Below are 26,954 nucleotides of genomic sequence, written 5' to 3'. Positions count from 1 at the left end.
ATAGTATTTTAGGAGGTCAAAATTGTTAGTTGAGTCTTTAAATCTTATGATTTTCTTTTTTTTTGAGACAGAGTCTCACTCTGTTGTTGCCCAGGCTAGAGTGCCATGGCACCAGCCTAGCTCATAGCAACCTCAAACTCCTGGGTTCAAGCGATCCTTCTGCCTCAGCCTCCCAAGTAGCTGGGACTATAGGCTTGCGCCACCATGCCTGGCTAATTTTTTCTATATATTTTTAGTTGTTTGGCTAATTTCTTTCTATTTGTAGTAGAGATGGGGTCTCGCTCTTGCTCAGGCTGGTCTTGAACTCCTGAGCTCAAACGATCTTCCCACCTCGGCCTCCCAGAGTGCTAGGTTACAATTTTTTAGTTTGCCTATTCCATCAATTATGGAGAGAGATGTGTTATAATCACCTAGTGTGATATGGATTGTTTCTTTGTAGTACTTTCGAAGTTTGCATTGTATATTTTGAGAATATGTTATTAGGCAGATATAAATTAAAAAGTGACTATCTTCCTAGTGAATTGAACCTTTTATCATAATGAAATAATCAGCTTTATATCTATAGCCTTAAAACCTATTATATTTGATATTAATATGGCTACATTATTTTGCTTTTGATTAGTATTTTCATTGGGAATCTTTTTCTCAATCTTTGGATTTCAACATTTCATGTACCTATGTTTTAGAGGTTCACAGTTGAATTTTTTTTAAAAGCCAGACTGATAATGTTTGTCTTTTAACTGTAACATCTAGCCCATTTAGATTTAATGTAATTACAAATAATTTCAGTTTAAATCTACCATATTATTTCTCTCATTTATGGGCCTTTTATTGAATTATTATTTTTTTAAAAATGTATCCTCTATTCTCTCTTCTAGTTGGGAAGCTATACATATGTTTCTATTCTTTTAGTGGTACTATCGCTAAGATATATCATACCTAATGATATATCTTGGAGATAGTACTCAACATGAAATTCATTTATGTTTCACATTTAACTTATATACATAGACAAGGTCATTGTATATAATATTTTTAATAATTTTGTGTATGAAACAATGTTTATATACACTGAATAATCAGAAAGCAAAGGTGTCACTATCTCAAGCCACCACTGTGGACAATCTGTAGTTGACTGGCATCCCATTATTCCTAACTCTGAATTTATATACTACCAATAAATAATTGTTTTCTTGAGCTTATTCACACATAAGTACTTCACAGTAAAAAGTATGACATATCATAAATATAGTGAAAAAATAATGTGTTCAGGATAATAAGCAGCATAGTACATCACCTGAATAACTGTATTAGCTGTTAAACAATAGCAACAATGCATAACAGAAGGCTTCCCATCCCTACCTATGACTCTGTGTTTTGATTAAAAGATTACTGTACAATGTAGAATAACCCCCTTGTGGACAATGAATACACTAGGTGTTATGCACTTGAGTTTTAACTGTGACCCATAATATGAGGTCAAGTGTGGAATTTTCCACTTGTGGCATAATGTCAGCACTCAAAAACTTTTGAATTTTGGAGCACTTCAGATTTCAGATTTGGGATATTCAACAAGGGGCTTACAATACATTGCTGTAATTATTCTCTTCCCAGTTTATAAATCATTGTCATATATTTTACTTCTATCTTTTATCCTACCACAACCTATTATTTCAAATTGTCAATGTTTACTTAGATTTATCCACATATTTGCAATTGTGTGACCTGTCTTTCTTGAATTCCTGCTCTTTTTTTATTTATTTATTTTTCTGACATAGAGTCTCACTCTGTTGCCAGGGCTAGAGTGCCATGGCCTCAGCCTAGCTCACTGCAACCTCAAACTCATGGGCTCAAGCGAGCCTCCTACCTCAGCCTCCTGAGTAGCTGGAACTACAGACGTGAGCCACCACGCCTAACTAATTTTTTCTATTTTTAGTAGAGAGGGGTCTTGCTCTTGTTCAGGCTGGTCTTGAACTCCTGATCTCAAGTGATTCTCCCGCCTTGGCCTCTCAAAGTGGCAGCATAACAGGTGTGAGCCACCACACCCGGCCAAATTCCTGATCTTTAATGAATATTTTCCTTTTGCCTAAATTCCATGTTTTAGAATTTCCTTTAGCAAGGGCCTGCTGGTAACAAAGTTAGTTGTCTGGAAAAATCTTTACTTTTGTCTTCATTCTTGAAAGATATATTCACTGGATATATAATTATAGAGTGGCAGTTATTTTCTTTCATCATGTAGAAAAATATTGTTAAACTATCTTCTGGCTTCCATTGTTGCTGTTTGTTTTTGTGGTAAGTTTGTTTTACAAAAGGTAATTTGCTCTCATGGCTAAGACTGGTCCTCTTTTTGTGACCAGTATTTTGGGTGTAAAATTTAAAGAGGCACTCACTTTTAGGATGACATTTTTTAGCATGACACTGATAGTGAATGTCTCCTTAAGAATGAGGCACCTATTGCCAATTTATGAAGATACTCTTTGGTTTGTGTAAGTGCCAACTTTGCACTTGCATGACTCCAGGAGTAAGTGGCTTCTTAAATTTTACACCCTAGTTGCCTTTCTTGCTTCACCCTAGTCCTGTCCCTGCTGTGCATTCTGTTGTGGGTCTTTTAATTTTTTGTTTTTGTGTGTTTGTTTCTTATTCTTAGAGTGAAGTTTATTAGAACTGGACATTTGGAAGGTTCTGTCATAGTTTGGACAAATCTGTTCAAACACTCTAGATATATTCCTCTTCCTCATGCAGTAAAGGGTGAGCTAATCAGTGCTTCTTTCAAATTTATCATCAATAATGTTCCCTAAAGTGGTCCTGCCAATATACAGCAATAGCACTCAGTTTGCCTAGATAGAATTGGAGGTCAAGAACTTTCTAGGAGGCTGGGCGCGGTGGCTCACGCCTGTAATCCTAGCACTCTGGGAGGCCGAGGCGGGCGGATTGCTCAAGGTCAGGAGTTCAAAACCAGCCTGAGCGAGACCCCGTCTCTACCATAAAAATAGAAAGAAATTAATTGGCCAACTAATATATATAATATAAAAATCAGCCGGGCATAGTGGCTTGTGCCTGTAGTCCCAGCTACTCGGGAGGCTGAGGCAGGAGGATCACTTGAGCCCAGGAGTTTGAGGTTGCTGTGAGCTAGGCTGATGCCACGGCACTCACTCTAGCCTAGGCAAGAAAGCGAGACTCTGTCTCAAAAAAAAAAAAAAAAAAAAAGAACTTTCTAGGAGGCCTTCATGTGTAAAAGCTGAAGAGGGTTTTAGCTTTGTGGTTTGAATTTGCTGCTGGGATCAGAAGGGCTGCTGTTAATTACTTTGATTTTGGTTAACCCTGTTTACTCTAAAGTTTGGTTTACCCTACAGTTTCTGTAGTCTACTCAAGTTCAAAAACACCAAAAACTTTCAGTCTTTCCTACAACTTTCTAAAAAGAAGCAACAACATGACTGAAGACTTCAGTTATTTAGCTGGGCCTTAAGACATGGACATGGTTTCTATTTTTAGAGATGGTGCAATTGGACAGTAGGATCACTGTCAATCATTGGAGCTCCACCAATCATGATCTTTGAAGGGGTCCTTCTCTACTCCACTAGGCTCATTTCACCATGGAATGTATCATGGGGCTCTTCTCTATTGTTAGGGACAAGTGTAGGTAGGCAGTGTTAACCACAGGAAAAGAGGAGGGGAGCAAAAATGAGGAAGCCAATAAGCATTTAGAATCTAACCCACAAAGGCAAAAACTTTTGATTAAGGATTTTTCTCAGCCAGGAGCATGCTCAGAAACTAGGAGCTCATACTCAAAGGTGACCTTTCCTCCATTAACATATATTAGCATAGTAAAAATAACACCCTCTAGCGCCATGACAGTTTACAAATGCCATGGCAACCCCTGGAAGTTACCCGATAAGGGTAAAATTTGGGAGGGCCCTTCGTTCCAAAAACTCTCCACCCTTTTCCCAAGAAAGTAATGAATATTCTGCCCACCATTTAGCATATCATAAGGCATAGACATAAAAGCAGAAGTGTGATAAAACCTCAGAGTCTTCTCTACTCTCGAAGATAGAACCATCTCCCCTCAGGAAACGTTCATTTGCTTTCTATTTTTGTGCAAAATAGCCTGCAATAAAAGCTGCCAGTTGGAAGCATTGTCTGTCAACACTCCCTCACACCACCTGGCTTGTGACTATTCCAAGCCAGGAGCCAAATAACTGGGGCAACTGCTCTAAAAAAATCAACCCTGACATCTATGCAATCACAAAAGTTTAATTTACTTTAACTCTTTTTAAGTTGTCTTTTAATTCTGTTGCCTGGGTTAGAGTACAGTGGCATCAACATAGCTTACTGCAACCTCCAATTCCTGGGCTCAAGCGATTCTCCTTCCTCAGCCTCCCAGTAGCCGGGACTACAGGCACTTGACATGACACCTCCCTAATTTTTTTAATTTTTTATAGAGATGGGGTCTTGCTATTGCTCAGGCTGGTCTTAAACTCCTGGCTTCAAGCTATCCTCCTGCCTCAGACTCCCAAAGTGCTAGGATTACAGGCATGAACCGCCATGCTTGGCCTACTTTAATTCCTTACTGTCATTGATAATTTGCTGATTATATTGTGATTTTTTTGTGGAATTAAGTATATAGTGTTTAATAACATACTTAAGCAGATGTATCTGGCAACAATTTCATTTATATTCCTAAGCTCTTTCTTACAACTTGAATGGCATTTTATACTAAGTTATATGAATTATATCTAGGAGTGAGCATATTCAGAGTTATATATTTATTAATTTATATTCACTATCAGTGAATGATAATCAGCCACCATTGGGCCTAACTCATTTTATTTTATTGGATGGTTATATGTTTCATATTGGGTTACTTCTCTAAACATTGGTCTTTCTTCCTAAATTGTTTCAAAAATTGTTGTGACTTTCCCATTTTACAGATGCAGAAATCAATGGTCTGAAGTGTTAAGTTTATGTGTATCTATGATGCTGAGGGGCACTTTGTTGCCTTTGGGGGCAGTTTGAATTTCATTTTGCAATATAAGTACATGCTCATTATTGCTTTGTTTAAATTCTAGTTTTGTTTTTTTTTTCATGAATTTTCTTAAAAATAAGTAGTTTCAGGTGACAGGTGGGAAAATTAATAATCTAGTTGAGCAATTATTTTATGATAGTGAATGCTCTTCCATCTCTGCAGTCAGTTGAAATTTAGTGCAGTTTGGCATTGTGTTATACAAAAAGTTATGGTTCAATATTCTTTTATTATTCAACTAAAATATGGGCCTGGTTTTGTTCAAAAACTTTATTTAAATCACTGTCTCCTTTTCAATTTACAAATAAGGAAAACAATTGGCCTAGAAGGAATTTTTAAGCATCAAAACTTTTTAATAATTTTAATGGAAATATTTTGATGTAGAAGACATTTTCCTGTTTTCTTAAATAGAATATTATTAATATATACTAAACATAATATACTCTTTCATGTTGACTCAAGGTTGCCAAAATGGTCAATTATTTCACTAAGTTTTAATACTGCAAAGTCTTCAGGAACTACTGGGATATATGGGCCTATTCCTGTGATGAATAAGGCCCATACTACTGTGCTTTCTTGACTTTCATGTATCATTTTTTATTACGGTCAGTATGCCATTGATTCTAATCTACTGCTTTACCTCATACATAATTGTGTAGTTTGTGATTTCCAATTTCTTTTCTGTCTTTTTTTTTTTTTACTTGGCAATGGTCCACATTTTTTCAAATGAAATCTTACCTGAACTCAAATATATAAAATGAATGAATGTGGATTTGTGCTATGGAAGTAGAAGAGGGGGTCCAGAGCTCTGTTGCCAAGCCACCATACCTGGTCTCCAGTGTAGAACACTGAGTCACCTGAACCCCAGGCCACCACCAAATAGTTTCATACACTGGTTTAGCATAGGAATGAAATCCTCTATTCTATTCTTGAGATACTTCACTTAGTAGAATGGGTTCCAGCTCTATCCAGGAAAATATAAGAGGTGCTATATCACCATTGTTTCTTAAAGCTGAATAATACTCCATGGTATACATATACCACATTTTATTAATCCACTCATGAATTGATGGGCACTTGGGTTGTTTCCACAACTTTGCAATTGTGAATTGTGCTGCTATAAACATTCGAGTGCAAGTGTCTTTTTCATAAAGTGACTTTTGATCTTTTGGGTAGATGCCCAGTAGTGGAATTGCTGGATCAAATGGTAGATCTACTCACTAGCAAATTGGTATTAACGGATTAACACCTAAGTGGACATATAGGAATAACATTTATCGGTTGTCAGGCAGGTGAGAGGGGGGATAATTTCAGAAAATACTATCTTGTATATATCCTATACAGAAGGCAACAAAACCAGATACATGATCTCATTACTCACCTCTATTAGCACAACAAACAAAAACAGAAGTACAAGGTTTGAAATTCAAATATAGGAAGTTTAAAGAGTGAAAAATACCTTCCCATGTTCTGCATACCCTCCATCCTACCAAGACCCTTCTCCTCAAAGGTAACCACTATTAAGTTACTTGTGATTATTTCTGCAATGTATATGAGCATTTATGTATGTGTGCACATGTGTATATGTGTGAATACATTTTTTATACATACAGAAGGGGTCATACCATAATTTGCAATGCACTTTATTTCATTTAATAATATATCAGCAGTTTTTTGTTTTGTTTTGTTTTGTTTTGTTTAAGAAATGGGGTTTAAAACAACCCTAGGTTCAAATGATCCTCCTGCCTCAACCTCCTGAGTAGCTGGGACTACAGGTGTGTGCCATGCACCTGGCTATCTTTTTTAACAATAATTTTTCAGTTGGGTTTCACTGTGTATGTTATCCAAACTAACTTCCAGATCAGTAAAAGGTTACTGAGGATATGACTATGTTTCTACTGTCTGTGCCTAAGCATAATGAGGCACTTCCTAAGAGAAGCATGGTAGTAAAATGCTCAGCCTTTCCCATGAACATCATTTACTCTACAATGTATCTGCAATGGAATATTTACTTCAAAATAATGCACAAAATAGCTATTCATATAGCTATTACATACTTCATTGTAAGAAAGCTTTATATTGATCATATAAACAATGTTTCTATGGAAAATGTATTCACAGTTTCAACCTGAAGCCAGAAATATCTGTCTAGAGATAGCATAGCACAGTGAGAAAAGTGTGCGTTTTACATGCAAAAGACCTGCATTTTAATCCTGGCACTGTCACTACTAGTTTTATCACTTTGAACAAATTACTTAAATACGGTTTAGTTTATCATATGTAAAACAGATACACTCTCTCTCTCTCTCTCTCTCTCTCTCTCTCTCTCTCTCTCTCTCTCTGTGGATCAAATGAGGTAACAGAAGATTGCCTGGCATACAATATGCACTAAGTTCCTTTCCTTTACCCTACAGAGGGGTTGGGAATTCTTGATTAGCTTCAAACTCCTGATGAACTAAAGAGGAATGGTGCAGGGAGCAGCCAGTGAAAGACTAGAGATTAAATGAGACAAGGGATAGGTTTAGGGATTCTTTATGGTCAGAATGGATAAGGGATATAAATAGCTTCTTGATTCTGACTAGTGCCCTAGTCACTGACTTTATTTTTGCTCTCATGAGTATTGGAATTGGACATCTCCTTTGCTTTATATTTCTACCCTATCTGTGCCCTTCATTTAGAATCTCCATCCCCTTACTTTAGCCAACCACAAGTAAGAATTTGGTCCTAGTTTCCCCCTTTAAGACATAGGGTTAAAAAAACAAAAACAAAAACCTGATCTAAAACAAACACCTAGAGATGGACTACTGGAATGGCAGAATGAAGACCTCAGTGAACTCACTCTCCCTCTAAAATAACAAAAATACAGCCAGACAAATAAAATCAACTATGTCAGAACTCTGGCATTTAACAAAAGGCACAGGATGAACTAAGAAATTGTCTATCCAAGAGTAACTACTGAACTTCAATGTCCTTGAGAAAAACAGCAGCCCAGGTACCTAAGGTGGCCTATGGTCCCAACATTATACAATTAATGAAAATGTCAGGTTCTAATCCTTCTTCTACTGTCAGAGGGTAGGGAACCTGTGACCTTTCCTTTAACCTTCCGAGATCAAGTTAGTCTTATTTTTACCACAACTACCTATGAGAATTAAATAATCTAATATGGTAACAACAACAATAATACTACATCCCATGAGTAGGTGGGCAAGTTATTTATGTCAAAAAACTTGCTAAAACCAACATTTCTACCTTACACTTGGAAGATAACATATTATTTGCAATCAAATCCTTTAATAGCTTTAGACTTTGTTCCAACACAGTGGTTTACCTTTCCATGTAGTTATCACATATTACAATTTTTAAGAAAGAGTGACAATGAAGCCCAAACTGTAACTTGACATAAATCAAAGTACCAACACTGAAATTCTCAACAAAGTATTTCTCTTCACTGAGCCTTAATCTTTCATTTGTGAAAGAATGATTTATTCCTTCCTTTTTATTACTATAAGCTGTCTCTCATGCCTAGTTGCTTTACAGCATCCTTTCTTTAGAGCACCAATGCCTTTCTTCCTCTGATTTCAAAATAACATTTTAAAAACAAATTTTGTCCCAAGCCATCCAATCCATACTATATTGTAAATTTATGAGGTTGAAAACTTATAGTGTTGTAGTAGAATAGATTTACTTGGATTTTACTTTTAAATCATCACAAGTAGCTAACAATGACTTTTCTTAATTTGAATTAAATTGCATAGGGGTAAGAGGAGCCAATATTAATACATCTCATTATGAATAAAATCCTACCTTAGGAGAAGTAGAGAGATCTTTTCCTGCAGAAACAACTGTGTTTTCATTTACTCCTCCTGTCTTTGGTGAGAAGACTGGTGGAGCTGGGGCCTTTCTTTTCATTCTCCTTTCAGTTTCCAGTTCTTGAATGGGATTTATGAAATTATTTGGAGGAGTTGGTTTAGGTTCATAAAAAGGATTTGATCTAAATGAAAAAATTATTATTGTTAAATGTCTCTCAAAAAAGTTTATTTCCAACTAAAATAATAAAACATGTACTGAAACTATAATTTTTTTTAAATCAAATAAAACCCAAGCCAGTGATAACTTACCATTTGGAAGCAATGACTGTTAATCTTTTAGTCCATATCTATCCAGATTTAAATAAAGTTCTTCTTTTAAAAAGTATTTTTAAATTTTTTAAAAATACAAGGTCACACTTGAACTATTATATATAAAGCCTTAGAAAAATGTTAAATGTTAAAAACAGAAACTGCAATATATTTTCCACACCAAAGGAAAAGGAAATAAGATGTGGAAATGTTGATTTGTTTTCTTTTTTATGCTCTACCCCATTGTTTTTCTTATATTTCATCCTTCCTTCCAAATTCTTTTCTCATTATGGAACATCCTTTTAATGGTTCATTCAGCATGGTTCTGTTAACAGTAAGTTCCCCCAGACTTTGAAAATGTCTTTATTTCAGCTTCACACTTAAATGATACTTTAGTTGGGTACAAAATTCTAGTTGTCAGCTATTCTGTCTCAAGGCTTTGAAGATATTAGCCAGTGTCAGCCTAACTTTGCTCCTTTGTAAGTCACCTTTTCTCTGTTGTTGCTATTAAAATCTCATTATTTTTGGTTTTGAACAGTTTTACTATGATGTGTTTAGGTGTGGATTTCTTTTAATTTATCCTGTTTCAGACTCTGTTTATTTTCTGAGTCTGAAGATTCATGTTTTTCATCAGTTTAGAAAAATTATCATCCATTATCTTTTTAATGGCCTCTTCCCTATTTTCTCTCTTCTCTTCTTTAGAAAATCTTGTTAGATGTTGTTGAACTACCCACTTGTCATGTTTCCTAACCTCTCCTTCATATTTTTACAAATCCTTATTCCACCTATGCTACATTCTAAGATAATTCTCTCACATTTCTGATCTAGTTCACTTTTCTTTCTTCCTCTGGGTCTAAAGTTCAATTCTCCATAAATTTTTAATTTCAATAAGCATATTTATTCATGTGTCTGTGTGTATGGTACCCTAGGTACAAAGACTTGAGTTATTAATCATTTTAATATATTTTATAGTCTCTATCTGATAAATCTACTATCTGAAGCTCTTGCATGTGTAATCCTGCTGCTTCTTTTATCTCCAGACTCTTTCTCAGTAGCTGTTTCCTTGTGTGTTTTGTAATTCTAGATTTTTTAATTTAGAGCTTAATCTGAGGAATCCAGTGTAGTGTTGAGCTAGGAGCGTCTCTCTTCAGAGCATTTTATGCTTGCATTTGCCAAGTATGTTAGGAGCAACTTTATATGTTTCTTTCATGGTTTAGGAGTTCCTAGACCATCCTGTCAAAATAATGTCAAATCCACATGAGGGAGGGTCTGTGCTTATAAATTCTCAGAGAAGAATTTTTCCCCCTGCCTAGGGTCTAGGCCCAAGCAGAAAAACTTTTTTGTTAACTTTATGGGTAGATGGATTTTTTTTTCCTAGTTAGTTATCCTTTAACATAAGTAGAGTTGGCTTTCTGTACTTGTGGGTTCTGCATCCATAGATTCTAACCAAATGTAGATTGCAAATATTTGAGGGGGAAAAAAATGTATGGCTGCATCTGTATTAAACATGTATAGACTTTTTTCTTGTCATTATTCACTAAATAATACAGTATAACAACTATTTACATATTTACCTTATATTAAATATTATAAGAAATCTAGAGATGATTTAAAGTATACAGGAGGATGTGCGTGGGTTATATGCAAATATTATACCATTTTATAAAAGGGACTTGAGTATCCATGGATTTTGGTATGGAGAAGGGTCCTGGAACCAATCCCCCACAGATACCAAGAGACAACTGTATCTGGTGTATATGATAATTATTCTTCCTGTTGCACAGTGATAAACCATTATTCTAGTTCTTATTTATTAGTTTGTTGCAATTTTTCTCAATACCAGAGGTTCCCTAGAGTTTTACATCCTGTGCATAGTAACAACAGAACTTCTGAATCTACAGAGCTAAGGACCAAACCACCCAAATATTGAGATTATACCAAGGGAATACTATCTAGTCATGTAAGGTCTATACTTATGATAGCCCTCTCTTTCAATTGTGCATGTTCCTTGAATTACAACAGTACCAAACTCACTTAGAACCAATAAGTAATTATCTACATATCTGCTTAAGGATTTATAGAAAGATCACATGAGGCTCTGGATACCAAGTATATCTAGATCAGAATGGGTAAATATATCATACTTGTTATGTCATTCTCACTCTTGTTTCATAGCAATAATTAGTGTCATGTGACTCCTTCCCATTGAGCTTAGATGCAGGCTCAAAATCTCCTTCAACTGAGTGTTTAGGGTAGTTTCTTCTAACTAAGTGAAGTTGGCACATTCATAGAAACCTATTTGCTGTTCTTCATCTTTCTGTGATCCTGCATTTAAGAGTAAAAGAAGCCAGGTATGGTGGCACACACCTGTAGTCCCAGCTACTCAGGAAACTAAGGCAGGAGGATCACTTGAGCCCAGGAGTTAGAGGTTGCAGTGAGCTATGATGATGTCACTGTGCTCTAGCCTGGGAGACAGAGTGAGACCTTGTCTCAAACAACAACAACAAAAAAAAAAAAAAGAAAAAAAAAAAAGAAAGGAAAAATAACAGAAAATATATATATTTTTGAAAATTAGCTTTTCAAACCAAAATATTCTTGCCTAGTAACCAAGCTATCCTTGAAGTATTTACAGTCCCATGTTCTAATTTAGTTGTTCAGAAAAAGCTGAACATGCTTTCTGAAAAGAGGTAGAAAAGCTGTAACATTCAGTCTAGAATAGAGAACTTACCAATAACATTACTAAAATTTATTAAGTATTTATATTATACAAGACACTGTTTAAATGCTTCATATATATTAACTCATTTAATCCTTAAAAACACTTTGTTTATCATGCTAATCAACAGCCTTGTTTAGCTGTTTTTCAAATTCCAATAGTACTTCATAGGAAGGTAAATATAAAGAAATAAGATAGAAACAAAATTTAAAACCCCAAAAGTTAGAAAAGAAAAAAAGACTTTGTTTCAGAATTTATTTGATGTTAACTGTCTCAGGGCTGAACAGACTCACATTTCTAACTGAATTTAATTCAGCTATATAAATTATTTAGAGATATTAATATTTTAAATAATTATTCCTGGTTAAATCTCTCTCTCTATAATGGGTACTATAATCATCATCAATTTGTCATATGGCTAGTTATTTTTTAAACCCAGTTATGTTAGAGGTTGGATTATTTATATTACAAAAGGTTATTGTGCTTAACAGAAAAAATAACAGAACTCCTTTAAACAGGCAATTCTTGAGTGTACTCCATATAATTGAATTTACAAAACTCAGTTTGCACACAACTTTCATAAAACTTTATCTAGTATGTATAGCAAGGTATTTCCATATTGTCCTTTTTCTTCATGCGAGAGCTCTCTGCCTGCTTCTAACCACTTATACTTTCCTCTAGCCACTTGAATATTAGTGTTCCTTGTATAGGGAATGTACGCACAAGTAGAAAAGCTCAGATCAAGTGATTTCCATGTTATTGGAAATATAAGCAAAATAGACATTTTCTTGAATCGATTAGAGCTGTGTTTCTCAATCCTTTTTACATTATGAGAGGTACTGAAAATGAAATTTGTATTACATTCTAGAGTAAATAAAAGGAAGCTGCTTGGAACTGGAGGTGCCAGGGACTACACCTGCCCTGGCATGCTGTGCCACCAGTAGTAGTAGTATGAAAATCAGTATCTCCACACAGCTGTAATTCACCTCTGAGAAAAAGGGTGCTGGGCACCATCACTGGTTAGGTATCAAATCAGAATAAGGATGAGGAGCCTCTACCTCTAAGAGTTTTTTCCCCCAAGAGACAGACGGGGTCTTGCCCTGTTACCCAGGCTGGAGTGCAGTGGTGCAATCATAGCTAATTGCAGTCTCATGCCCAGCTAATTAAAAAAATATTTAGAGAATGAGGTATCTCTAAATATTTTTAGAGATGGGGTCTCACTATGTTACTCAAGCTGTTCTTGAATTCCTGGCCTCAAGTGATCCTCCCACTTCAGTTTCCCAAATAGCCAGGATTACTGGCACACACCATTGCGTCCGGCATTTCTAAGTTTTTTGAATGATCCTTCCACCTTCTAGATCAGAGATCTCTAACTTAAAGTGAATTTACTACTCTTCAAGAATAAACAGGAAATATTTCCATTTATGTGAAATGCCCAGAATAGTCAAATCCAGAGCAACAGAAAGTAGATTTGTGGTAGCTAGAAGATGGAGGCAGGGAGGAATTGGGACTAACTGCTAATAGGTATGGGGGTTCTTTTGTTCTAATGTTCTGGTATTAGATAATGGTGATGGTAGTACAACATGGTGAACATACTAAAAACCACTAAAGTGTATATTTTATTTTATTTTATTTTATTTATTTTTTTGAGACAGAGGCTCGCTTTGTGCTAGAGTGAGTGCCGTGGCTAGAGTGAGTGCCTAGGCTAGAGTGAGTGCCGTGGCGTCAGCCTAGCTCACAGCAACCTCAAACTCCTGGACTCAACCAATCCTCCTGCCTCAGCCTCCCGAGTAGCTGGGACTACAGGCATGCACCACCATGCCCGGCTAATTTTTTCTATATATATTAGTTGGCCAATTAATTTCTTTCTATTTATAGTAGAGATGGGGTCCCGCTCTTGCTCAGGCTGGTTTCGAACTCCTGACCTCGAGTGATCCACCCACCTGGGCCTCCCAGAGTGCTAGGTGTGAGCCACTGCACCTGGCCTAAAGTGTATATTTTAAAATGTATAATTTTATGTTATGTAAAGTATATCTCAATTTTTAAAAAGTGCTATAGAAAAAGGAGTGAACAAGAACAGTGCCTGTATATAGACAGAATTATGTGAGTGCTTATCCCTTTCTCTACAATGGCAGGTTATATACTTGCTAATTAATACACTTTACTTTTTTTTTTTTTTTAAATAAGGCTACAGTGATCAGTGTTGGTGGATGGTGCAGCAAGGTACTAGTGACAAGCTGCCAGGGAATTCTATTGTTATGGAATGGAAGAATGTCATGACAAGTGTTCAGCACCCTTAAATTGGAATTTTTTGTTTGATTTTTTTTAGAGATGGCATGTTGCCTAGCCTAGATTTGATCTCCTGGGCTCAACCAATCCTCCCGCCTGAGCCTCCCAAATAGCCAGGACTACAGGTGTGTGCCTCCATGCCCGCCTAGCTAAGTTTCTTATTTTTTATAGAGACTGGGTCTTGCTTTGCTGCTCAGGCTCGTCTTGAACTCCTTGCTTCAAGTGATCCTCCCGCTGTGGCCTTAGGTGTGAGCCACAATGCCTGGCATATTTTAAATATAAATAAATATAAATAAGGAAAAATTATTTACGGAATTAGCACAATTTCCACATTCTGTTGATCATCTATGATTTGAGCAATCTATTTCAGGACTTTCTACATCACTCTAAAGAAACAAGAATCATTTTTATTCCTGTACTGTATACTTGAATAATTATCAGTTATATTAGTAAATCATTGTGAGTTGAAAATTCATTATATTAAAAATAGAAAATTGGGCAGAATAATTAAAAATGACATTACTGATTGTTTAGAAAACAATTCATCCAGGAAAATGAATTATACAAAGAAAAACCAAAGTTGGTTAGAAATAGGATTAACTTAAACATGTTGGAAGAATAACACAACATGAAGCAATGATATAGCAAAATCTATAGTCTTTTCTGCTTACCTAGATATCTATGTTTCTTTGGAAAACCAACTGAAATTGATTAAAATGGGCATGTAGCTTCCCTGATAAAATTCAACGACAGGGTTCCTTGTGAAACTGACACACAACCATACCAGAAAAGACTGCATGCTGGGCCTTAAAAGTCACTTCATAAATGTTCTGAAAATAATATTATTGTGTTGTCAGTTTTCATTTTTGTTACTTAAACTAGAATAGCTGAATTATACTCCCCAAACCTAAGAAAACTAAGAAACCCATGAAGTTCCTAAGTGTAAAGTATGAGTATTAAAAGCAGTGAAGGGTGTAGACTTTCTCTTGGTGCTGGTGGATACACTGTGGCACAAAAGGTTGTTTTACACACCAAAGGATTCAGTACTCTTTTGTGATAGTTTAATGTTGGCATATACAGGAAGAGTTTGGTAATGGAAGATGAGTCATACAGGTTTTTCACTTGATGAGAAAGGTCATAAGTTTATTACTTAAGAACAAATTTTAGAAGATTTCTGCTACTGACATTGGACCTATAAATTTTTGGAAAGAAAAGATGAGAAATATCAAACAAGTAATTAATACAAACCGAGTTCTTTATGAACTTACATATTACCTGATGTGCAATCTTGAGAACTTGTGTGTACATTCGTACAAAAAAATAAAAGCTGGAGTATTTATAGGCTCCCTATGGTAACCCCAGATGATTGAGCAATTTAGAATGCTCTTTATTCATGGGAAACTTATAAAGACTGACTTTCATGTGGAAGAAAGGTCAAAAGGAAACACCCAGTGATTCTGATTTTAGTTTTTATTAAGGCATTTTAAAAGTGTAAGCAAACATTAGATGTCTCTTTAATTTGTTCGTAGGAGAGTAGGGTGTGTGTGTGTGTGTGTGTTGTGTAATATTCATGCATGTTGGGATGACTGAATGCCAGTACTTAAAGTTTACATTTACATTCAAATATTCTAGGTGTGTGGCTATTACTCAGCACCTACACCACCCATGAGAAATTTTATTTTGATCACACATTAGCTATTTCAAAGAAAACAAATATAATAACTTTAGCAAGTTGGGCCAATTTTTCAACCCCTATATACTTGTTAATTAGTATTGAGATCTCAACCTGGGTTTGGAATCAGATGATTATTATGATATAATTCTAAGTACTTATGGAAGTTAGAACCTTTTAAGGTTTTATCAAAACCTTGCAATACCCAGGAAGCAAGTAGCACATGTTGCAAAATGGGAAAAGGTTAAGAAATGCAATTCCAGAGCAATAGAAAACCAGTCAACTCCCTCACTCTTTCAAACAAAAGTCTCAAAATATTTGAAGTTGGTCATTATAGTTCCCTTAAATCATCTCTTTTCTAAGTCAGTCCCTGTGCCCTCAATCGTTGTTCATTTGATGTGGTTTCTGGATACTTTAATGACTATGTTGCTCTACTCTGTTAACATTCTGAATCATCAATGCCCTTATAAAATGTAGCGCCAAGAAGCAAAATAAGAGCTGACCACTGCACAGTAGAGAGATAACATTTCTGCTTTCACACAAAGCAATTACTCTTAACTTTCATGTAACAAAGAGGCCTTTTTTATTATTCCCCTCTCAGCCTACATATTCCATATTTTGAAAGATTTTTCTACCAAACTACATTTTTAAAGGAATAACTACTTTTTCCAAGAGCTAAATAATGTTAATACACTAAAAGTTCATGTATTTCCAAGGAAAGCAAAGACTCATATAGCCTCACTGCGAGTAAACATATAACTATTATTTATAATTATATTACTTATTGTTAAATATTTTATAGATCTCTCCTGTCTCATACCAGTTATTTATATCAAAGAGACCTAAAGGCCCAAGATACTCAGGGAATCCGTCAGGTGACACAGTATTTCTGTTAAAGACTGCTGTTCTTTTTTAAACAGCTTTATTTAGGTATAATTGACATACACTAAATGATCCACACTTAAAAAGTACAATTTAATGTGTTATTTTGTACATATGCATACAAGTATGAAACCATCACCACAATCAAGATAACATTTCTATTCCCCCCAAAAGTTTCCTTGTGCCCCTTTTTAATCTCTCTCTCCATCTCTGATCACAAGCAACTACTGATCTGCTTTTTCTCCTCTCCCCCTTTTTTTTTTTTTTAAAGAAACTGATGTTTCTTTTCCATCAACCTTACTTCCATCTTCCTTAAGAGACCGTGGAAGAATAGCTAAAGACCACTCAGCGATTGTTCCTACTCATTCAGTGGCCTGGGCAGTGGGAGCTGCAGACCAGTTTTCCATGGCAGGCTGAGAGCTCCAGTCTTCAGTGGGGAACTGCTGAAGAGGCACAGAGGTCATGGGCAGATGTAGGCCTTCAGACCAGTCTACAACCTCAGGTTGTGTAGCAGTGAACTCCAAAGCTGGAGCAGTCCATTCACCCTGAAATTCCTCCTTGGTCACAGTTTTTTCAGCAGCAGCCTGTTCTTCCTTTTCAATCTCTTTAGGATCTCTGTAGAAGTAGAGTTCAGGCATGATCTTCCTCCGGTGTTTGGGAGATGGTGCCATACATGCACAGAACTTCCCAGGCCAGCATGCACCATATCAGACCCACTGAGTGAGCTCCCTTGTTATTGCACAGGATGGCAATGTCCACATAACACAGAGGAAAATCTCTGTTACACAGAGCAATGGTAGGCAGAATAACTAAAGACGCCTCTAGGAGAGGCTAGTGCTCAGCCTTGGGACCAGAAGACCTGCCTCCCAGAAGACTGCCTGGATCTGGTTAGTGAAGGTTCCAGGAGTGACATGACCAGCCATAGGAGTGGCTTCAGCAGCAACGGCAAACTTCAGCACAGCTTGCTGGCCAGTATTCCTGGAAGATATGACATGGCCATCAGCAGGGTTTTCAATGGCAACAACGGCATGGCTGCTAGCAGAACCTTCTCCCAGGTCCTGGGATTTATGATATAGGTGCCATCACTTTTCCTTTTGGAGATGTACTGTTCCATTTGGAAGTCAAAGTTGGTGCCACCTAAGTGGGTTCCTGCTGCAAGGAATTTGAAGACATCCTCCTCCTTCATTTGTAGGACATCAAGGGCAGTGGACACTGTGGAAGTTTCCCTCAGGAATCCAGAATAACACTGTATGGACGGACCTCCTTCTGGGTAGCACAAAAGGCTGATCTGCTTTTTCTCACTATAGATTATTTACATTTTCTAGAGTTTTAAATAAATGGTATCACACAGTATGTACTCTTTTCTGGCCTTGCACCTTTCACTCAGCATAATGACTTTTAGGTTCATCTATGTAGTTACATATATCAATAGTTTTTTCCTTGTTATTACTGACTAGTATTCCATTATACGGATATACCACAATTTTTTTATCCATTTGCCTGTTGATGGACATTTGGGTTGTTTTCATTTTTTTTTGTTATTATAATAAATAAAGCTGTTAAAATATTCATGTAGAAGTCTTTTAGTACACATATGTTTTCAATTCTTTCAGGTTCATACCTAGGAATGGAATGGCTAGGATAAATGATAGGTATATATTTAGCTATTTTTAGAGACTGCCAAGCTGTTTTCTAAATTGGCTGTACCATTTAGAACTCTAAGAGTTCTATAGAGTTCCAGTGGTTCCACATTTTTTTTTTTTGACAGGGTCTCATTCTGTTGCCTGGGCTAGAGTGCTAGAGTGAAGTGGTATCATCATAGCTCACTGCAACCTCTAACTCCTGGGCTCAATCAATCCCCTTGCCTCAGCCTCCTAAGTAGCTGGTACTACTGGCATGCACCACCATGCCTGGCCAATTTTTAAAAAAAAATTTTTTGTAGAGACCAGCTCTCGCTATGTTGCTCAGGCTGGTCTTGAATTCCTGGCTTCAAGCAATCCTTCTACCTTGACCTTCCAAAATTCTAGGATTATAGACGTGAGCCACCCTGCCTCACCCACATTCTTTTTTCTGTTTTTAACTCTGAGACAGATACTCTGCCACCCAGGCTGGAGTGCAGTGGTGCAAACAAAGCTCATTGCAACCTTGAACTACTGGGCTCAAGCAATCTTCCCACTTCAGCATCCGAAGTATTTGGGATTACAGGCAAGAGCCATTGCATTTTAATTTTTTAATTTTTTGTAGAGACAGGGTCACACTATACTGCCTAGGCTGACCTTGAACTCCTGGCCTTACAAAGTGCTGGGATTACAGATATAAGCCACCATGCCTGGCGTTGGCCCACATTCTTGACAATACTTGGTAAAGTCAGTCTTTTAAATTTTAGTCATTCAAATGGATGTGTGGTGGTATCTCATTGTAGTTTTTTTCTTTTTCACAATTGTTTTTGGTTATTCTAGATCACTTCCAGTTCCATATATATTTTAAAAACAGCTTATTAATTAGAAAAAAATGCTGAAATTTTTATTGGGAAAACATTGAATTTATAAATCAGTTGAAAATAACTTATATATCTGAATCCATGGCCATAGTTTTTTTCTCCATTGTTTTTGCTCTTTGATTTCTCTCAGCAATGTTCTGCTGCTTTCAGCGTAGAGATATTGTACATTTTTGTTCAAATTTATCCCTGAAGTTTTTGTTTTAGATGCTTTTGTAAATGATATTTTTAAAATGTGCATTTCTGACTGTTCATTGTTACTATAGAGAAATACACTTAATTTGCATTTGATCTTGTATCCTATAATCTTGGTAAATTTTCTTTTTAGTTTTATTAGTCTTTTTGGAGATTCCTTATAATTTTTTACATAAACAATTATGTCATCTCTGGAAAAAAAGGTCTACCTTCAAGTATTAATTAACATAATGTATAATAAGCTTAAAACAGTATAGTTCATTTTCTCCACTCTCAGCCTTTATATTACTGTTATCATACAGTTTCCTTCTATAATATGTATTATATAACCCAGAATACATTATTGAAGACTTAAACAATTATCTTTTATAGAGATTTTTGAAAATAAGACAAGTAATTTATATGTACACAAATACATTTGTCATTTCTTGTGCTCTTTGTTCCTTTATGTAGATCCAAATTTCCAAATGGTGTCATTTTCCTCCTGTCTGAAGGACTTCTTTTTAAACATTCTTTTGCAGAGCAAATCTGATGGTAAGGAATTCTTTCCGTTTTTGGATGTCTGAAAATCCCATTATTTTGCTTTTTTGGGAGGGGTCTGGGAATAGAAATTCGTATTGACAGGTTTTTGTTTTGTCTTTCAGTATTTTAAAACTATCACCCCACTGTCTTCTGGCCTGAATTGTTTTTGTTGACAAGCCTTGCTATGGTTTGCTTGTTTTTTGTGCTTAGGGTTCATTCAGTTTCTTGGAACTGTAGTTTTATATATACATTTTTTTTTAACTTCTAAACTTTTGGCTATTATTTCTTCAAAAATGTTTTCTGTCCCCCTCACTCTTTCTTCTCTCCTCTTCTCTCCTCTCCTAACTCCAATTACACATTAGGCCACTTGAAATTGTTCCACAGATCACTGATCTTCTTTTTTTATTATTTTCTTCCCCCTCTGTTTCAATCTGGATAGTTTCTTTTCTCCCCTCCCCCCCAATCTAGATAGTTTCTATTGCTATGTCTTTAGGTTCACTAATATTTCCTTCTGCAGTATCTAACATAGCTTAATCCCATCTAATGTGTTTTTCATCTTAGACTTTGTATTTCTCATCTTCACAAATTTGATTTGGATTTTTTGTATCATCCATGCTTATGTTTTCTCCTACCTTCCTGAATAACTGGCATATATTTACAAAAATTATTTTATCATGCTTGCCTATTAACTTCATCATCTGTCCACCATTTCTGCATCTATATCTAATCATTGTTTTCTCCTCATTATGGGTCAGATTTTCTTACTTCTTTCCATGCCTGATATATTTTTGATTGGCTGTCAGATAGTGTGAATTTTGTTTTGGGTGTTGGGTTTTTCGGTATTACCATAACCATTTTTGGGTTTCATGTAGGATGCAGTTATGTTACTTGAAATTAGTTTGATTCTTTTGAGCCTTGCCTTTAAGCTTTGTTAGGTAAGCCCATAATAGCCTTTAGGGCTAATTTAGCCCCAACACTGAGGCTAACCCCTTTTGAGAAGTCTTCTCGATGTTCCATGTCTTTCTCCTGTGGTTGGTGGGAACACAAACTATTCTTGGTCCTGAGCAAACTCCAAGGATTGTTCTGTTTGTTTCTCTGTCCTCGATGATTTCCTCACATCCATGCTCTAATCAGTACTTAACTAGACTCAAGAGAAACTTTCTACAGATCTCTGAAACTCTCTCCATGAGTAGCTCTGTCCTCTCTGGTACTCTGACCACAAATTCTAGCCGCCCAAAATCCAAACTTTGTCTCCTCAATTCAGGGAGACTACTGAGATCTATTTGGTTTTTTCTCCCTAAACTGCATTTAGAAACTCTCTCACATAAATATGGTTGGAAAATTGTAGGGCTCATATGCTGTTTGTATGTAATGAAAAACCATTGTTTCATATAATTTTATTTTGTTTTTAGTTGTTTAAGTCAAGGAGCTAAATCCAGCCTGTGTTACTCCATCATGGCTGGAAGTAGAAGTTTTGTTGTTGCTATTTATTTATTTATTTGAGACACACTCTTGCTCTGTCACCTGGGCTAGTGTGCACTAGTGTCAACACAGTTCATTGTAACCTCAGACTCCTGTGCTCAAGCAATTCTCCTGCCTCAGCCTCCTGAGTAGCTAGGAGTATAGGCGCTGCCCCCATGCCCAGCTAATTTTTCTATTTTTTGTAGAAATGGGGTCTCACTCTTGCTCTTGCTCCTGGCCTTAAGAAATCCTCCTGCCTCGGCCTCCCAGTGTGCTAGGATTACAGGCATTAGCCACCGCACCCAGCCTGTTGTTGCTTTTTAAACACACTCAGGGCATGGTTTGTAGCCACAAAAGTTGTACACTGTACAACTCCAGATTACAATATGAACACATCTCCTTTTTATCCCCACCCTAGATTTTAGCAAAATGGCAGCCCTAATCACACTGTCTATACATGTTGAGCTTGTGATAATCCCGAATTTATAAATGTCATGATTTCATTATTTGGCATTTGAACAAGTCTTCTCATCAAATCAGTACCATAAATGATTATTTGGTTCCGCCAACAGACCTATAACATAATTAAAGTGTAATGCCTACAGAGTTCAATTAAAACACCTAAATACGATTTATAACATGTTTTCTGTAAGAACACACAATTGGAATTCCAGCAGAGATTCCAGGAATATATCTCCCTCATTTGTTATTTTAGGGTACACACCTACCCACTTGGAAGAAGGTGGGAGAATAAGGGTTAAGACTATAAAAATTCAGGATGAGTTAGATACTAACTTATAAACTGTACATTAACGTTTTTACCCATCAAATGGAATATTACAGAAGAATCTCAAATTCAGTTAACAAGGAAACTGGTCTGTAGTGATAGCAAAATGAAATGTACTTACTCATCCAACTCTTCTTCTTCAGTTTTAGAACTATCAGCATAGAGATACTTGCTCATGTCCACAGGTCTTACATTTTTTCTTTTTGTAGACTGGGGAGGAGAATCCTTTATAGTTAAAAAAGTTTCTGGCTCATCGAATGGGTTTGAATATTGTGAAGTCTGTACCTCTTGAAAGGGATTATAGCTGTTATTATAAAGAGATTCTTCTGGTTTCTTAGGTGAAGTTGTTTCAGTGATTGGTTCTATAAAACAATAGCAAAAGAAGAATTAAATTAAATTAATACTATATAATATTTTCTTGTATTTTTAATGCTTTAAAAAATACACAATCTTGAATTAATAAGCTCTATGGGGCTGAGGAAGTATAAAGCAATAATGAAACAAGAATATATTTTAGAAGGGCTAAGGAACCCTAAAGTTCAGAGGATGTTATAGCTAAGATCTCTGTCTACTTCTCTAGGAATGGTGCTCCCCAAAATGGCATCTTTGGATTGTTAATGTTTCTTGGGAGTCTTTGTAGTCTTATAATATTAGCCTTATGGAACACCCATTTTGGAAATTTTTTAGCTTGCCATCCCAAACTGACTTCAAAAGAACATGAAATGGATTAAAATTTGAAATAGTCTTTGGTAGTTAGTTACACAAGCACAGATCACTTAGGGATCTGAAAATTCATTCTGGACTATATTAAAATATACCTACATATTGCTTAACTTGTTTTCTCAAAGTTTTCAAGGAGCAGATTTCTGCATAGAAATCTATAGGTCTAATAAAAGACCTTAAATCTTTAGAACCTTTCATCAGATTATTTTTCCAATATAACTTAGATCTAATCAATCCTCTAATAAGAATTACATAAGGATCCTCAAGTTGAAAGCATATTAAAATCATACTAATAAGCTGATAGGCATATTACACTAAATTCTTCTAAATTTTATTATTTCAAATTTCATTTTGAAAATAGAGGTACTCTGAAAAATAAAACTGTCTCAACACAAAAACCACTATAATAGTATTAGGTCTTCCAAAAATAGTCATGAAGTACTTAGAACGAATTTTGTTCTTCATTTATATGTAATAGTATTTTAAAACAAAACTAGAATATATAATAAAACTGTCTAAAATTTGCTGATAAAAATAAAAATTTTCCCAAATTGAAGAAAAGTTTCAGAGATCCAATAATCACAGTCTAACATATTAAAAATAATTTTAGGCTGAGCATGGTGGCTCATATGTATAATCCTAGCACTATGGAAGGCTGAGATGAGAAGATTGCTTAAGGCTAGGAGTTCGAGACCAGCCTGGACAATATAGACCTCATCTCTACAAAAAATAAGAAAAATTAGCTGGTTGTGCTGGTACGTGCCTATAGTGCCAGCTACTTGGGAGGCTGGGATGACAGGATTGCTTAAGCCCAGGAGTTTGAGGCTGCAGTGAGCTACGATGGTGCCACTGTACTCTAGCCTGGGTGACTAAGACCCTGTTTCTAAAAATAAGTAAATAAAAATTAAAAATAATTTAATTATGCCATACGGTTCTAACAAAATATCCTAGGAGAGGAAGGCAGAAATTGCTTATTGAGATTCTCAAGAAAATTATAATAGTTTCATAAGTGGCATTTGAAATAACTTAATCTACTAAAAAATTCACAATTGACCTATATTAATAACTTGTATTTTGAAGTCAAACTACTTATATTTTAGATGTTAGCCCAGAAAACTTTTTTTGTCTTTCTATTGAAAAAAACATAAAATAAAACAACTTCTGGATTAAAATTCTGTACACCATGGTGAAGTAATGATAAAGTATAACAGAAAATTCATAAAATCATAATAAGTCAATGCTGAAATGAATTTAAACATAGACTATGTTACAGAACATACTCAGTAACCATGTATCATTTGTAGCACCACAATAATATTCAAACTTAACACCACTAGAATCTTTGTAATAATGTAAATGAAGCATTTTCTTTTCTTTGTAGGGGAGAAGGAAGTACAAAGTTTTTCCTACTCAATTTTTTAATTAATAAATATCAAGGCCAAATGCTTAAGGAACTAATAAAGCTGGTCAATGAAAATAAGAATTCTATTTTTACTTTCAGGAAGAGGATTGTAAAAATTGATCCAAGCAAATTTATCAGTTACCAAACCAAAAACAGGAAAATATACAAACTATAGAGCAAGATTTGAAGATGACAGAACAGGCAACAAAGGAGGATTTAGGATAAGACTATTTCATATAGAAGCTAACAAACACATTTAGTAAGTTTCTAAAAGGTTCACTGAAGCACATAAATATAAGAGGAGAATTGAAGCTGTACAAGCAACAAAAAATGAATATAAGAGGAAAATTGAAGCTGTAAAGCAAAAAAAGAACCATCTGAACAACTGCAACACATTTTTTCTTCCCCAAATACTTTTGTTACGTGAGGATACAAGTTTTTAATCAATAAAAAATAAATTATTTCTTAAAAAAAATATTCTCCTAATAAAAAACACTCCAAAGACTCTAATAGGCTTATATTTAAGGGATGAACACATTGCCACATATTTTCTTAGCTCTTTAGGCATAATTAAAGATTCTGAATCAGGCTTGCTTACCTCTTCTAAATAGAAATACAATCTTCAGTATTATCTGCTACTCTTTTCCATACCTTGGACAACAGTCCCACATATATTTAGAAAAATTACTTACTTGATTTTGAAATGGATAGCTCAAATACTGATGCCTCCAAATTTTTTTGTAATATTTTTGAACTCAGTATACTCAGATATACATAGTACGCAATTGAGGAGAAGTTGTGTGCTCAAAAGAAGATACCTGATTAGGAATCTTAGCTCCAACTCTACCTCCATCTACCTAAAGTTTAAAGCATTTAATTCATCTGGACCTCAGCTTCCTAACCTATGAAAAGAGGTAGTTGAACTGATTGCCTCTAAGATTTGTTGTTATCTTTACTAAGATTTGAAATATGCTAAAATGTATAGCTCACAAACAAAATAGTCATTAATTTAAACTTACTAATTTGGAGTCTGATAAGAGGGGAGAAAGTAAAGGAAGAAAAGAAAAAAGAATTATGAAATAATATTGCTCTAACAGTGTGAATCCTGAAGCTGAAACCTCATTTTCATCGTGATAGGCAGTAGCAAGATTCTTTAAAGCTCATGAAGATTTCATAGGAGCAGTCAAAAAGATATAAACAGTAGTTAGTCATTCTTGCATTTACTTTGAGCAAACAGAGTTTAATTACACAGAGGTCTCACTTCTGCAACAGTGCTTAACCAGGCTTTATGAGTTCAAAACTATTTGGTAAGAAAAATGACTCAGAAAAAAAAAAAAACAACTCTAGTTTTATTCTTTACAAGTATGCTGTATATATGAAGGCAGTGGTTCTCAACCTTCTCTTTGCTCCATGCTGTCACATACACAACTCACTCTCACTACTGTGATGTCGGCCAGATAGACATGAAGTTGGGAGTAGAAAGGCTCATTAGACTGTGTGAGCATCAAGGAAGAGGAGCTGTATAAAAAGAGAAGCTACCTCTGCTACCCCAGTATCACTATGTCTGACAGCTTGACCTCACTTGGTAGGCAAATGAATGAGACTTGACTGTATGCCAGTTAGGTAAAATACTGTTATCTTTAACATTAGACCTTTACTATCTGTTTGACCAAACTAACAGAGAATTAAAAAATAAGCACCATGTCAATTTCTATGTAAGGCTTTCTTCAAAAACAGTTCAATGGAAGCTACCCAGGATTGCTGTTCAGCTGCAAATGGTATTGAACATAATAGTATCATTATAAACAAACATTGTTTTTTGAGTCTTTAAAAAGAATCTTTTCCTGCCCCTACAGTTCAAGAGAGGTTGACTATACAAAGACTTTAAAAGTACAGAAAAATTTGCCACCTTCTGAGTCAGGATCTCCAAATGGATTTAATTCTGCTACATCAGGATCATCAAATGGATTTGAATTCACAGTGGCCAAGTCCTTTTCCGCTTCATCCAAAAAGTTAAGTTTGTTGATAAGCTCTGAAAATAAACATATGGATTAGCTCCCTACACTTAGGGTTAAACATAAGCATTGATTATTCGAGAAACATTTCAAATTGTAAAAATTCACACTAATAATACCTGCAAATAATAAGATATAGCATTTCATCAATGGCAAAATGCCACTCAAGTATTTTGTAGCATACCAACATTTTCAAATAAAACAAAACAAACATATGCATATTAATTTCAAAATTATATCACATAGTGAACTATACTAAATAAACTTTCATCTGAATTTAATTTGATCTAATAAACTACTGACAAAGATTTTTAGAAAAAATATCCTTCAGTCCCAAATATGAATAATTGAAATTTTAATGTAAGCAAATATTTTTAAAATAATATATTTATAATATATAAGATTTCTGAAGAAATATTATCTTATATGACCAAGTATTATCTCAGAAGATGTTTCAAAACCACTGTCTTATTAGAGATCCTGATACAAGACTTTACCAAAGATAAATTCTGTTATCTTGTTGTCTGTTGGTGCACTACAAATTACCACCAAAAAAAAAAATTCGAGGAAAAGCACAAAGACAAAACTGATAGCTAAGTACAGACAGAAGTCAAGAGGTGGCAGGTCACAGTAAATACAAGCAATCAGAAGCAGA

The 26,954-nt window shown here is 35.3% G+C and overlaps 1 protein-coding gene and 1 pseudogene across 14 annotated transcripts in view; both read right to left on the bottom strand.

Annotated features, from left to right (window-relative positions):
• The window catches only part of EHBP1 (EH domain binding protein 1), a 351,096-nt gene that overhangs the window by 140,485 nt on the left and 183,657 nt on the right, over positions 1–26,954 (bottom strand). For all 14 annotated transcript variants that reach the window (XM_012764882.2, XM_012764889.2, XM_012764886.2 and 11 more), the window contains 3 exons: positions 26,194–26,316; positions 22,281–22,521; positions 8,825–9,011 (listed from right to left, as the gene is read on the bottom strand). In XM_012764882.2, coding sequence (XP_012620336.1) covers positions 8,825–9,011; positions 22,281–22,521; positions 26,194–26,316 — 551 coding nt within the window. The remainder of the gene's footprint in view (positions 1–8,824; positions 9,012–22,280; positions 22,522–26,193; positions 26,317–26,954) is intronic.
• Positions 9,018–22,274, bottom strand: LOC142870042 (small ribosomal subunit protein uS2-like; annotated as a pseudogene).

The sequence above is a fragment of the Microcebus murinus genome, chromosome 3, assembly GCF_040939455.1.
Source record: "Microcebus murinus isolate Inina chromosome 3, M.murinus_Inina_mat1.0, whole genome shotgun sequence".
In the NCBI taxonomy this organism is placed as follows: domain Eukaryota; kingdom Metazoa; phylum Chordata; class Mammalia; order Primates; family Cheirogaleidae; genus Microcebus; species Microcebus murinus.
This window is presented reverse-complemented; position numbering and strand designations above follow the sequence as displayed.